The 15,199-nt window shown below is 34.0% G+C and overlaps 1 protein-coding gene across 5 annotated transcripts in view; it reads left to right on the top strand.

Annotated features, from left to right (window-relative positions):
• The first annotated feature begins 11,030 nt into the window (after nucleotides 1-11,030).
• LOC125681643 (phospholipid scramblase 1-like) overlaps nucleotides 11,031-15,199 on the top strand; it is an 8,032-nt gene continuing 3,863 nt past the window's right edge. Inside the window, exons 1-4 of one of the 5 annotated variants that reach the window (XM_056156159.1) lie at nucleotides 11,044-11,139; nucleotides 11,449-11,647; nucleotides 13,472-13,543; nucleotides 14,525-14,566. In XM_056156159.1, coding sequence (XP_056012134.1) covers nucleotides 11,533-11,647; nucleotides 13,472-13,543; nucleotides 14,525-14,566 — 229 coding nt within the window. In that variant the 5' untranslated portion in view covers nucleotides 11,044-11,139; nucleotides 11,449-11,532. Of the gene's footprint in view, nucleotides 11,286-11,448; nucleotides 11,648-13,471; nucleotides 13,544-14,524; nucleotides 14,567-15,199 lie in introns of all 5 variants that reach the window. The other 4 variants (XM_056156160.1, XM_056156161.1, XM_048921805.2 and 1 more) reach the window with 4 other exon arrangements.

Raw genomic sequence — 15,199 nt, 5'->3', positions numbered from 1 at the left:
ATCCTGATCAGGTAAACGGAGTGATCCGCAGTTAAAATAAGTGTGTCAACAACGGCTTAACAATCGGTATGAAACACGTCAGACTGCATCGTTATAACGACCATAGAATTTGCAAAATGCTGACTTCAATCGAGACTGTTGAAACTCTTGTACCATCAACTTGTTTGTCAGTAGCTTACCTCGATTAAAAAACTACCTATACGCAAAACAAGATATTGCGTATCGAATCAGTTGAGAGATATAACCACCGTATACAGGTGATAATGGAATGTTGCTACATAGATATGGGAAGTTGACGATAGAGAAGCTGAAATCATCCCGTTTGTCATACAGTTGAGTTGTCAGTTTGCCGTTAATGTCTACTTTCAATAAAATATCTAAGTATGAAGCAGAAGTGGACGACTCTGTGGTATCTTTTATTTCGTGCTCACAGGAATATATCGAATCGACATATTAATAACAGTTAATATTGTTAATAGACAAAACGTCATCGATATATCTAAATGTCGAATTGAAGGCCACAGCAAGATATTTTCTCCTCTCACATAGAAGTTTTTGAATAAATTCTGCTTCATATGAATATAGAAACAGGTCAGCTAACAAAGGAACACAATTCGTGCTATGGGAATTCCAACAGACTGTTGGAAGACCTGATCACCAAAGACCACGAATATATTGTCATTGAGGAACTCTAGCATATTTTTCATTTCAACTTCAGAATACAATGTACTTCTGCGTGGAATCAGAGTGGTGTTTTACAAAATAAGTTTTTGGATGACTGATCACTAGATATGAATATTTCCTTTTTCCATTGTTGTTGAAGAAGCAACTGTCTATGATGTCAAAAAGTCTAGTCTTTAATTTATCGTGGGGAATGGTCGTGTATAGTGTTGAAGTCATAGATTTTGATGTTATTGATTTAAGAAAGGTTTTGCGATTTCAAGTTTACTAAAATTTCTTTAGAATTTTTTAGAATCCACATTTGATTAACACCACTTCTGGCATATGTAGTCGCACACTAAGTTTGAAGTTTCTCCTTTACAGCTGTTAATACTTTCGTCAGGAGCAAAGATGGTGGCTTGGTAGAGCACTTACTGGATCCAGCAATGTATTTTTGTTTGTAAGGGTTTTTATGTAGTTTAGGAATCCAGTATAGGTACGGTAACTCATATTCATTCGACCCACTGACTGGGATATTAAATGTGTCTAAAACTGAAGCATGATTTTGAAAAATTTCATCTTTTGAAAGAACAGTTGGAGTATAAGTACGATTACTAAAAGTGGAATTAATGCCAAGTTCGTTGAAAATACAGTTGTAATAATGAATCTTACAAAGACAATGTTGTTACTAGCTTTGTCAGCTGGAACCAAAACATATTCCTCATGTAACCTATCCTAATTCTTTTATCACTTCTGGTTTACTAAACACAGAGGGATAGATGGTACGTACTTTTGTTTTAATATGTCTAATACTTACTTAATCCACTTTGTCCCATGGGGGACATAAGGCAACCACAGTAGCTTTCCACTTTTTTCTGTCTTGGGCTATTCTTTTGGTTTCTCCCCATGTTTTATTGATGGCCTGTAGCTCTGCATTGATCCCTCTACGCCATGTGTTTTTCGGTCTGCCTCTCTTACGTTTGCCTTGTGGATTCCATTCTAGAGCTTGTTTAGTTATGTTGGTGTTAGGTTTTCTTAAAATATGTCTAATGCAGGATTTTAATATTCCTATTATGCTTTTGACCCATTCTGACAATGTATCAAGTTCTTCTTTTTCATATTTAGCCCATCGTCTGGCATAATCAGCTAACAAAGGAGCATCAAAGACTCACAAGATGGAGTTTATTATCACAAGAGTATGAAATTGATATTACACGTAACATAACGAAGACAAAGACAATGGGGTTTTTTTTGTTGGTTTTTTTTTTTTTTTTTGGCTTATGACATTTTTATTTCCCAGACCTATCACTATAACAAATAGACTAAACGATAGAAGAAAAAAAGTGTGGAAAGCTGCCAGGGATGGGGCCCTAACTAAGCTCCACCTAAATAACAATATATATTCCCTATTACATCTCGCAGGATGTAGAAGAAGGGGAAAAAAAACCTGAGAGAAATACAAGATTATATATTCATATGAGAACAAAGTTATACAAATATAAATACATGTACATCATTTCTAGAGGATATTAAAGTATTTCGTGACAACTACCCAAAGGGCCCTTCTCACACTCCAAAAAGTTTATTTTGACCCTGGGTAGTCATGTAAAAGGGAAGGCAGATCATTTCCCTTTACTTTATTTGTACATGATATGAATAGCATGCAACACAATTTGTAATATAAATATATAAGACTATAATTTTTTTTACAATACTATCAAGAATATGCGAAAAAGATACCTTGCTTAATTTTTTGTATACAGATACATTGAATTCAAGGATTCCCTTTACATTATTTCGAATGTCATAAGATTGCTCTTTTTTGTTTAATATTCTACAATACATTTTATATTTGTAAATTTTACATGCAATTAGTGATAAAAGATTATTTAAAAATACTGTTTTCTCATTGATTTCCCAAAAAAAAAAAAACCCCAAGAACAATGTTTTTCCATGAAACTTGAAAATTCAATGTTTTCTCAACGATTTTCCAAATTTCACAAACATTTTTACATTTCAGTACCAGATGCTCATTATCCTCTTTTTCCTTACATAGTGAACATAAATCCGTATCAGTAACTTTCCATTTCTTTAACATAACTCGGTTGCTGGTTAGATTGTTCAACAACTTGTAATTGAAATCAGCAATGTGGGTATCAAAAATATTACATATTTTTTGTTTATATATTGCACTCCAAGACTGTTTTGAAACATTGAAGCTTTTAGAATAAAAATTTTGGTGTAGAGGAGGTACAAATTTCTTATCCCGATAAATATCATAGAACATTTTACTTGAGAAATCTTTCACATGTACAATTCCCTGATTTAGCAGTAGAAAGTGTGAATTATCTTTTATATGTACATTTTCATATATTATATTTTGAACATCGAAAGGTTGTAGTAATTTTCCTATGGCATTTTTTACAATATTATATTCACAAATCCAGTTTTTCTTGCAAATCAATTTATCTATAAACCGTTCCATCGGCTTAATACCATTCTCATCCACCACGTCAATCACGTATTTCAGACCACTCTTTAGCCATGATTTTAGAAATATAGGTTTTTTTTTAAATACCACAATATTATTACTCCATAATGGTTCCCTCAGTATATTGTTCAAACAATCTAGCCTGTTTCTACCCTTGCATTCATTAAAAGATGTGAACATTTCCTTGTAAAACATAGGAAATCCATCCATTATCTCATACTGTTTGATATTAGTGATATTAGTTTTACTTAAATAGTCAAGATCATAATTGTTTTCCAAACATATGCTATTCACAAAATGGTATAATGGATTTCTTTTATCTAATATTTTCTTAATCCATGATATTCTTAAAGATTTAATTTTTGATAAGATATCTACAACTCCAATGCCTCCACTAATGATATTTCCGATTAATGTATTTCTTTTTATTCTATCTCTCTTATTCCAAATGAAATTGTAAATAAGTCTTTGAATTTCTTTGATAATGTTTGAATCTGGTAGGTTTAATATCGAAGCTATAATTATATATAATTTTAGATATTGCAAGACTGTTAATTATGCAAACTTTGCCAAAAATGGTTAAGTTTCTTGTTTTCCAAGATTCAAAAAGTTTCTCTACATCGCTGGTGATTTTTGTCCAATTATTTCTCAGGTACATTTCTTTATCATGGCCAATATATACACCTAATGCTTTTACACATGAAACATTTACATAAACATTATGAATTTTCTTAAATCTGTTTTTTAAAGGTCCAGTTAATATGCATTCTGTTTTTGACATATTTAATCTCATACCCGAAACATTACTAAAATTACTTATCACCTCGAGGGCCTTCTTTAAAGACTTCATTTTCCATTGGAAGGGTAGAATCATCGGCATGCTGTATTATCTTAATGTCTTTTTCCATTTCTTCTTTTTGAAACCCATGTATGCTGGGATTGTTTCTTATTGAAATTCCTAATATTTCAGCCACAAAGAGAAACAAGACTGCTGATACCGGACATCCCTGCCTTATACCCCTATGCATCATGCAAGTTTTAGATATCCATCCATTATTTTTTATTCTGAAGATTGGATTTGCATATAAGATGTGAACCCATTTAATAAAATTTTCACCAAAGTTAAATCTTTTCAGTACTTCAAACATAAAATTCCACTCAATTGAATCAAAGGCTTTCTGAAAGTCTAAAAATAAAAGTATAAGTTCTTGATTATTTTCTTCACAATAATCAAAAATGTCCAAAATTACTCTTGCATTTAGTGCGATATTTCTTCCTTTTATATAAGCTGTTTGATTTATTGGTATCAAATCATCTAGCAGTTTTTGTAAACGCCTGGCGAATACAAAAGGTATTATTTTATAGTCTGTGTTGGTAAGGCTAATTGGTCTATAATTTCCTAGGTTTTGTTCGTCTCCTTTCTTATAAATCAAAGTAATCAATGATAATCTCTGCGTAAAAGACATTGTATTTAAATCAAAAATACTTTGTAAAACACAATAGAAATATTGTTTTATTTCTTCCCAAAATGTTTGATAAAATTCACATGGTATTTATTGCTTTTCATATTTAAGAGTGCCTCTGAGCGACAAAGACAATGTTATTGCAGATGCCTTATCCAGAATGCCATGAACCGGAGTGTGCTCTGGATTATTGGGGGGGGGGGGGGGGGGGTTGGTTGTGTGACACGTTTGGACTTGGTTGACACCTGTGACAGAGACAATATTTTAGACGTTCTATTTTTAGGACGATGTTTGTCACTTCTATGTAAAGATTACGTAACATTTGTTTTGCCATAACCGTACGTTCTAGAAATGTAAAATCTGGAAACTTCATTATTGTATGCACGTAAATACAACGTAAATTGTGTGGTATTAAGCATAATTTGCACTCGGGAGCATTGAATAAGATATGGGGATTGTGAACTGAATTGCGATTGAACATCCGGTTTGTAACAGTTAACACTCTCGTGTGTGAGTTCAGCTCGGCATTAAACCAGCATCGGACTCTGATATTGTAAAGCTATTGTGAGTTAATAAATTGTTATTGATATATTTTTCTTTTAATATTTTTTGGCACGCTGTTTTTTGGCTATAATAGCTCTAAAACTTCATTGTTATTTCGGATTTCAAACATTTCGGTTGAGCATCACTGAAGAGACATCATATGTCGAAATGCGCATCTGGTGCATCAAAATTGGTACCGTATAAGTTTTACATTATGACCCCTGGGTCGAGGCTTCTGCTGGTGGACTGTTAGTCCCCGAGGGTCTCTACAGCCCAGTAGCTAAGTACTTCGTTACTAGCTTGAAAATACGGATGTATATTTAATTGCTGTTATAAAATTTAGAAATTCATTTCAAAATTAAGGATTATCTCCCTCATGCATAGCTCTTATCCTTAGACGAATTTGACTCCACTTTTTTTGGCACGCTGTTTTTTGGCTATCATAGCTCTAAAACTTCATTGTTATTTCGGATTTCAAACATTTCGGTTGAGCGTCACTGAAGAGACATGATTTGTCGAAATGCGCAACTGGTGCATCAAAATTGGTACCGTATAAGTTTTACATTGTAAACAAATTGTTCTAAAATATTTGAATATCTCTGTGATTGATTTTTGCTGAGTTGTTTTAGGGTTATTCGTGCCCATGGTGTACATGTCCAGACCATGACTTTGAAACAAGGATATACCAGAGGTTTCATAATATATGTTACGTTTTTAAATGAAAAATTTAATGCCTTCTAGTCTATCATAATTTTGATACAAATTATATCCATTTGATCATCAAATTCTGATTTTATATTTTTTTATGGATAGGGAAAGGTTTGGGGGAAAGCGACATCATAATTGTTAATTATGCCATCAATGCTGATGTCAAATTTTTAAAAAAAAAATTCATAAATGGGTTTTACTAAACAACAGAATGCTGATATTGTGAAACTCTATTACCAATGTACATCACCATACATCGCCGAAACGTGTTCAGAAAGTAATGATGGAAAATATGCAAAGAAATATATCAAGGATACTTGTCAGATTGTTGGTCACTATGTTTGAGAAGACGGGTACAATATATGACAAAAACAACACGATAATCTGGGACGATCAAAGACTCCAGAACCAGAGAATTCATCAGTGGTGTTAGCCCGTAGTCTAGGAAACTGCACAGAAAAGTGTCAAAAGGATGTTCTCAGAAATTAATTCGGACAATATCAGAATTTCTACTGTATATAGAAATTTAAGATGTGATTTGAAAGTGACACCCAACAATATTTAAGTTATGTAACACCTAAAAACATCGGATGTTAAACATCGACTTGAATTGGCAAGATCGATGCTTTGGCATGGGAATGTCACATCTTTCAGAAACATTGGCTTTCAGATGAAGTACGTTTTCATTTCAGTTGTGAGATGAACAAAAAGGATGTGTGGTTCTTGTCAACCGGAAAGTCAGATTTTCATCTAGAAAAGCTTCTACGTAACGATGAGAGCTACGTTTCGTCGAGGAGATATTCGATCGTTCTCTTTTAAATAGGAGAACGGAGATATCCGCTTATTAAAAACATTTTGCCTAGCTTGCAAAAAAGTAGGTGATCTAACAAGCCCCCGGCAATATTAATTTGATGTTTATATACAAATTTCTATGAAATACATGAATTATAAAACTCAATTCCATACCTGTTTTAGCTTCAGCAAGTTGTCCATTTTATCAACGTTGGCAACTAGAGTAATTACCGTACACTATCCGAAATATCAAAATTAGATCAATTATTTTGTGATGGTATTTTTAGCAAAATTTTTTCAGGCATCCAATTTTTTATTTCTATATACCTGAATGATTAAATGTGATCATTTAACAATTCTAAAACAGCTTGTTTGTTGTTGCAATAAGCTGCGTCATAAGACATGCGCAAAGGCACTTCTCAAGATATTAAAGATTGGTTCTTCAGTACAAAAAGTCCAGCGCTAGGACTACAAATTATCTTTTGCATGGTCAGTGTTTGGAACTCGCTTTGAAATTAGCTAAACATGCAGGACTGACGTTTGTAAAAGTTTTCAGCCCTGTCAAAGCCCTGGGGAAACAACTGCCATATTTTGAATAACTTTTATTACTATCTACTAATTAAGGAAGACGGTCCTAATTTATTTCTACCGTATAGATGTTATCCAAATTTTGATATACGGTAAAATATACGTTGATATATTGGAATCCATTGGGGGGGGGACCATACGGTCGTCAACTTTGATTTTCCGCGGGGTTGCTTCAAAAGTAACCAGTGGAAATTATTTCAAAGAAAGAAAAGGGGAAAATAACTCTGTACAGTATAAAAAAAGGAAAATAACCCTGTACAATGTAAAAGTGTGACAGCAAGAAGATATTTATCTTCAAACTCATAAGAAAAAATATAGGTCGTCAGTTAAGATTTTCGGGGAGCATGTCAAAGAATTTTTCACCAATTTCGAAGGAAAAAGAAATACTTTTCTTAATACTAAATAAACATGAATTTCGAAAAAGGTTTATCATTTATATATAAGTATTGATTCATCGTACGATATTCCAAGGATGGTGTCAAAATATATAATGTATATGAACTGTCAGAAATTCAATGATTCCGATACAGAGCTCTGTATTGGAGCTTGAAACGAGACTTTGTGATATATTTAGTGCATGTGCACGTGGGTGTTTTTCTTCTTCTCAATAACAAAAAAGAGTAGATAATGATTTTGCTGTACATATACACATGACAGTTTGATTCATAGCACGCGCACGTGTATGGCTTTATCCGCAGAAGCGCGATTAAAAGTGACTAGGCAGGGCCGTAAATTACATGGAGGCGGAGGAGGCAGCTGCCTCCTCCAACTTTTGAGCCAAAAAAAAAATTAAAATTTAAAGTTCATTAGAATTTATGTTGTTTCCAATAACTAAGAACATGATACCTCCCTTAAAAAGCATTCCAAATCTTTCTTTTAGAATGAGTTAGTCAAGTAACATCTTAGAAGGCCCTAGAATCAAGGATTTTGCACGAAACGTGTTCAGTGTGCACAAAATGTGCTCAGACCCCCGCCTAATTTCCTGCCTCCTCCAAATTGAAGGTTAATTTACGGCCCTGCTAGGGCTGTATTCGTTTGGTCGGGTGGAGTGAGCAATGGCGTAGCTTCCATTGAGGCAACCGAGGCAGTTGTTAAAATGTCGATAGCTTCTGGGGGGCTGCTCCCCCCACACCCCCTGCCTCGGTAATATTCGAACCCAAGCTACGCCTATGGTGAGTACTACAAGACTGATCCTAATTTACTCATTTGCAGTTCGGAGAACAAGTAGAGGCTGGAGATATACAGGACCAGTTGCGAGTTGTGGAGATATGAAACAAATAGACCCTAGGACTCAGTTCCCATAACTTCAACCCCGATCATAAAATTGACGAGGTCGTTACAACTTCGTTACCGGTACGATAATAAATTTGATTCATCTAAATTTTATTTTGAGAAAATTTTAACGTCCGATGTCGCCCGGTCGGGCGTCTATATCAAGAAATTTATTTCTATTCTACTACGGCTCAGAAATATCATCTTCCCAAGTCAAGGGTTTCTGATCCGCTCCTCAGATACCCTTGACTTGGGAAGATGAGAAATATACAACCGATCGTTTCCTTATATAGCTACAAATTAGGTCACTGTGACGTCATGGCAGTTTCCGAAACGGGCCTACATTGTTTTTTGCTGACGGAAAAAGTGAGATAGAGGTATTTTAAATCCATTTTGAAAGAAATATAGATATTTAGAGTATTTAGTTTAATGTTAATGGATTATATCAATTGCTTTGAATACAGTTCAAGAAAAGCCTGTCTGTGCATCGCCATGTTTACATGTGTATCGCTCTCGGAATGCAGACGATTGGTTTACATCGAATGACAAATATTCTTCAGTCACTTATATTATGACTTTGTATAAACTTGAATTATCAGTCATCGACTTTATTGTTGCATTAACAAAACTCAAAGTACAAGCGAGATGTGTATCAGTTTTCTCAGAACATGTAACTAATACGTATGAAGGTATATCGTAGAATAATGACCGCGACATTCCTTTGATCTTTTGCAATAACCGTGGTATAATTAGTCGATAGTTAGGTGATTGACTTAGAAGTAGTCCGGTGCAAGTGTTATAAGTTATTATCATCTACTGTGTTTGAAATTCAATTTAAGGTAGAGATTGATAGGTTGATGCTAAAAAAATTAACCATTGAATTTTTTTAAATTTGATATATGTTTATGATGAAGCTTCGATATAAAACAATAAAAAATCAATGTAGGTAATCGACCTTGTTTTTGAGAAATATGGCGATTTTAATACCACCTTCTTTAGTCCTTGTAAAGCGTAAAAAGTGAAGAAAAATAAGTAGAGAGCAATATATAAATAGAGCCATAACATTTTTATTGTAAAAAGGATCATAACTTGTCATATATGGTTCCAAACAACCTTTCACATAATTGTATATTACACATCAATTTCAAGTTCAGCAATCATTATTAACATGCAACAACGTTACTTCAACAAAGCTACATAGGCTAATTACCTTAAAACAGTGGACAATATTTGCACACAGGGTCATATTTTTGCTTAAGCTGCAACAAAATTACCCATCAAATTTCTTATTTTATTTCATTAAGTGGTTAGTCTATTAGTAAGTTAAATATAAGAAAAAAATTATACACCATAATGGGGTTCAATATGGAACTAGCAAAAAATTCCTAACCCCACCCCCTTTTACGAACTACACATTTTCGTAAGAAAAAGGGTTACTAAAAGATGTTGTAAACAATCCATCAAAAAAAGCTTCAAATAATTAATGATATCTTCAATTCTGAATTACTGCACACACTAATTGATAGCATTAATTATTCTGCTGAATTGATGCAAACTATAATTGAATTGTTGCTCTCTTCAAATGAATCGATGCCATATATATATATATATATATATATATATATATATATATATATATGTAGCAATATTCCATTATCATCTGCATATGGTGTTTGTATTTCGATACGCAAGAGCTTGTTCTGCGTATAGTCAGTTTTTAAATCCAGGCAAGCTACTGACAAAAAAGTTGATGGTACAGAGGTTTCAACACTGAGTCTCGATTGAAGTCAGCACTTCGCAAATTCTATGGTCGTTATAACGATCTGGTTCGCCAATACAACGTACCTATCATTGGGTCAAATGCTGTCTGACGTGTTTCATATCGATTGTTAGACCGTTCGTGGCACACTGATTTCGACTACGGATAACTCCGTTTACCTGATCAAGATATAGGGCTCACGGCGGGTGTGACCGGTCGACAGGGGATGCTTACTCCTCCTAGGCAACTGATCCCACCTCTGGTGTTATATATATATATATATATATATATATATATATATATATATATATATAACACTGGTGCTATGGCAGTAGGACTATGGGTGATTAATACTTAGTAAATTCAAGGGGGGGGGGGGGCACTCTAGATCCGCGCATAGCTTTGTTTATAATAATATCTCAATACGTATACTGTATCTACCCCCCCCCCCCCACCTCCACCACTCAATATTCGCTGATATGATGATTATCATACTGATTATGGATGGTGAGCAGTGAGTTGTACTAAATTACTAATTTATATAATGTTCCTTAGGCCTTGAAACTTTGAAACTTTTTTATTTCACTAAAGGCTCCACATAGAGCATAATATTACAAAAAGGTCAAATCAACAACAACAATGTTGAACACAATGAACGAAACACAACAGGAACGTAATATCATAAAAATATGGACAGTACTACCCTATCTATTTTAAATGTAGCATCGGGATCGAAAATCGTTTGATTTTATTTATTGCGCAAGCGCACTATGCCCGGTGCTAGTATAAATAATCTGCAGTACACTAAGTTGGCTAACTAGGATTTAACACCTCCAACGTTCTGCGAGGCGATGACAGTCATGGTATTGATAGAAATGTAACCATGCAAATACATTTAACCAATACATAACTTTCAATGATCAATAAAGTGATATTAGATAAAGCAGTACAGTACGGTAGGGGTGATGGCTAGGCTAGTTTGCTTTGGCCGTTGCGAAACTCCCAGTCAGTGAGTACATGGGTCACTCCTTACTAGTTCGTGGTCGGTGCAGTGACACAGTCACTGCTGAGTTGTAATTTTTAGAAATTAATCAATTAAGTTATTATTGTCATTATTATACAAATTGTTTAGTCGGTGAAAGAAGTCCGGAGCACTATCTGTTATGTTGCAGGTCATACATGGGTACATTCTCCATCTCTAGTCCGGGTAGTAAAAGCTAGGCCTAACATCACACGATCCATGGTTCCACGGCCAAATGGAGAAGATTCCGATCACTTCACAGCCGGATAATGAGACGCTTCCCCCTGGTTTAAAGGATTTAGGATCCCTGGGAGAAATCACTGTACATCAACATTTGGAGGCGGGTGATAGTAAGTAAAGCCCGCTTTATAAATTTACAACTTATGTAGTGGTCAGACGGGTTCGATTGTTGGTGGCCAGTTAGGTCAGTTGGCAGAGCACCTGACTAGAGATTCAGGGGGCCCAGGTTCGAATCCCAGTCTGGTCCATTGCATTTTCTCCCTTCCTGTTACATTTGGTACCATAGACCAGCCCCTGAAACTGACAGGTGAAAATGTCTGCCAGGAGCTAGATTAGAGACCCTGGGTTGATGTCTTCAAGTGGGTGACTTATGGGTGAAAGGTCATAGAAAGAGAAATTTTGAATGTTTAGTGATGCAGTGATTTTTCAAAAGGGTCTTGTGGCTTTTAAGTTGGGAAAAATTATGAAACATTTTGATCAAATTGGGGAAAACCTAGTCATTATTGTAAATATGCTATAAATATGAATATCAAACAAGAAATCAAACACAAGTTGATGTCATTCTTCTTTTATTTTACATATTTAACTTTGATTTCTTTAAGCTATTATTTTTTTTTTACTATTTTTCTATATCATCTAGAATTGATGCATCTTTGTCATGTCGTACATAAACTATTCACATTGAACTTATTTTTTAACAAATACGTTTTTCACCAGTTTTTATTATTGGGAAAAGTGCAAGTTAAATTGGGAAAAATTTGGTAATTTTTGGGAGGGAAAAGGGCCGATATTCGGACCTAAAATGGGTCTTAAAAAATCACTGTGATGCCTTTTGTAAAACTCAGTGGTTACTATTAGTCAGCTGTTAAAGTATTTAAAAGGTTACACGTGAAAGGTCAAGGGAAGAAAATTCCCAAAATTTCAAGATTTCAGCAGTATATTTACCCAAATCTTCAGACTTGCAGAAATGAAACCCTGCATTAAGATTTAAGGCTGTGGTACAGTGTTAGCTATTAGTTTTCAAAGTTACAAATAAAAGGTCAAGGTCCCTTATCACCCAAATTTTATCATATTTGTAGGAATAATACTTTTCACAACTTCTTTTGTTGTGCACTGAGTACTTAAAGATTGAAAACAGAAGGTGAAGATTACAAAGATCAAGAATTCGAGATTGCTAAAATAAATTTCGAAATTTATTTCAATAATAATTGCAGTAACCGCAATGTTATCGTAGGATAGGCCATGTTGTAAGGGGATACTCCATTTTATGGAGCCCTTGTTTCATTCTTAACACTGAATCCAGGGCTTAATATCCTTTCATCTGGGTCCCGTAAAAACACCCAGTCTCAACTGAAAATTGACTGTTTTATCCCAAATTCTGATTGAAAATTTTCCAAATTATCAGCTCGTAAATATGGTATCTATATGTGTTGTTGCAACATCTTGTGAACGAATTGTCTAATACGATAAAGTTTGCTTATCTAAATGAAATATAAACACATAATGACGTACATCAAGGCCCCCCCCCCCCCCCCCCCCCCCCCCCCCCCTTTATTAACAGAATACTGTTAACTTGTATTTATAACATAAAAATTGGAGTATATATTATATAAATTACTGCATTTTGTTTTTCTACCTACTATTTTTTTTTTTGTCTAAGAAATTTTCTAAAAATAGCAGTTTTTCGATGTAAAATTCCCAATTGAAAAGGTACCAGTAGCACATCCTGTACCAAAAAGGGTCAGTTAACTAAGTCCTTGAATTACGAGAGTTAATTGTTAAACCTTATGCCCATAAAGTAATAAGATATATATGCCCAGTACATATAGATTATATATATTTTAAGAATATAAATCTGTTGCTGACTTTATACATCATACATTATTGATATGATAATGACATTCAATGAAAACATTCTATCGATTATTTTATAGTGTGTTTTCAACGACCCAGTCGGTACAGCGTCTATGGCCAGGAGGAAGATTCCATTCTATATGCTCAGGAAGGTATATGCATTTACAGATCAGAATTTTTTTTGAAACTCAGAAGATCAAATCAGACAGTTGATTTGTTCTTGTAAGTGTATATTGAAGAAAAGAAAGAATCTTTTGGATGGTCATCATAGGGACTCTGCCTCTTTATTGTTGTCACCTTTTTCATTAAAATCGTATATAATTTTGCTTTTTAAAGACCATTCATATTGAGCAGAGTTGTAAACATAAATCTCAATTTCCCCACAAAATATATCCTGATAATATTGAAAATGAATAATGGTCTTTTAAAAATGCACCGGTGATTCAGACAAGATAAACTTGAAAAAAAATTCCAAATACCAGGAGTACAACCAGAATATTTTTTTTCCTGAAAGGCAGAGGTGGGGGTACCTACCTATGGTATTATTTTCTAGAGGATGGCGCCAAGATGTGATATTTAGTATGTTACAACTTATACTACTGCATACAGTCAAACCTTGTTAGAGTCCGAGAAAAAACTTTAAGATATCCAAGGGTTTGGGATATTGAGGTTAAAAATACATAGAGGAGACGTAGCTGGGACTTCCAACTATCCAGGTATTCAAGATATAGATATTCAAGATACTGAAGTTCAACTGTATATAGAAAGTAGAGAATTATGTTCAGATCCACACATGCAATGAAATATGATAAGATTAAGATTAGTGATATATCTAAAACTACCTTGTACTCTGTAAAGTGTAGTTTTGAACTTGACTTGCATATGAATGACATTGATATAAAAGAGGTCATTTTCATCTCTCTCTCTCTCTCTCTCTCTCTCTCTATATATATATATATATATATATATATACATGTATATATATATATATATATATATATATATATATAGCAACAATGTGTACAGAATTGGTATCCTATATAAAGTACTTTTAAACTTTTTTAAGGTAACTGAGGAGATTTTGACATTCTATGTGCACAACATTTCTAATCCAATTTTTATCAAAATTTCAGAAATGGGACTGTATAAGGTCTTTGTTCCTGTTTATTTTCAAGGTCAGATGTAAAACATCAAAGTTATTCCACAACACATTATGCATGTTGTGAACAAGATGTATTTATCTTTCAAATATGGCTTCATGCGTAAATATTTCCATTTTCAATGTTTTTGCTTTGGTATCTATGCATTTTAACAGTAGTAATCAGGGGCAGATCCAGGAATTTTAACAGTAGTAATGTGTAACAGTTGTGAACACTGTGTGCAGGAATCTTGATAAATAGAGATGTAGTACTCTACATTTATTTTGATGACTGGGAATTCTGATAGATTTGAAAGTAGATTAGAAATATTAGAAATATTCTTCATATTTTTAAAATACATGGTTATGAACTGCTAACATGCTTCATAAAGTATGCCGACATGTAGCATCGCAGATTATACCCGCGTGTATTTTCAAAAATGAAATTTATTTCTTAGATATCTTGGGGTCTTCTTGGTTTTCGAGAGTGAATGTTAATGTCATACGGAAGGAAATTTCAAACCTTGGTGTGTATTTATTTTGGTAGTCATATATCCATTGCACATGTAAAGATCCTGTCCTTCACTGAGAACCTGATCATGTTGATTGAACACTCGTAGGATCATGCCAAGCTGCCAGGAAATGGTCTGTTTTCCAGAATCCTTGTTGG

Source organism: Ostrea edulis, chromosome 2 (assembly GCF_947568905.1).
Source record: "Ostrea edulis chromosome 2, xbOstEdul1.1, whole genome shotgun sequence".
NCBI lineage: Eukaryota > Metazoa > Mollusca > Bivalvia > Ostreida > Ostreidae > Ostrea > Ostrea edulis.
Note: the sequence above shows the minus strand (reverse complement) of the source record. Positions and strands in the feature narration are given on the sequence as shown.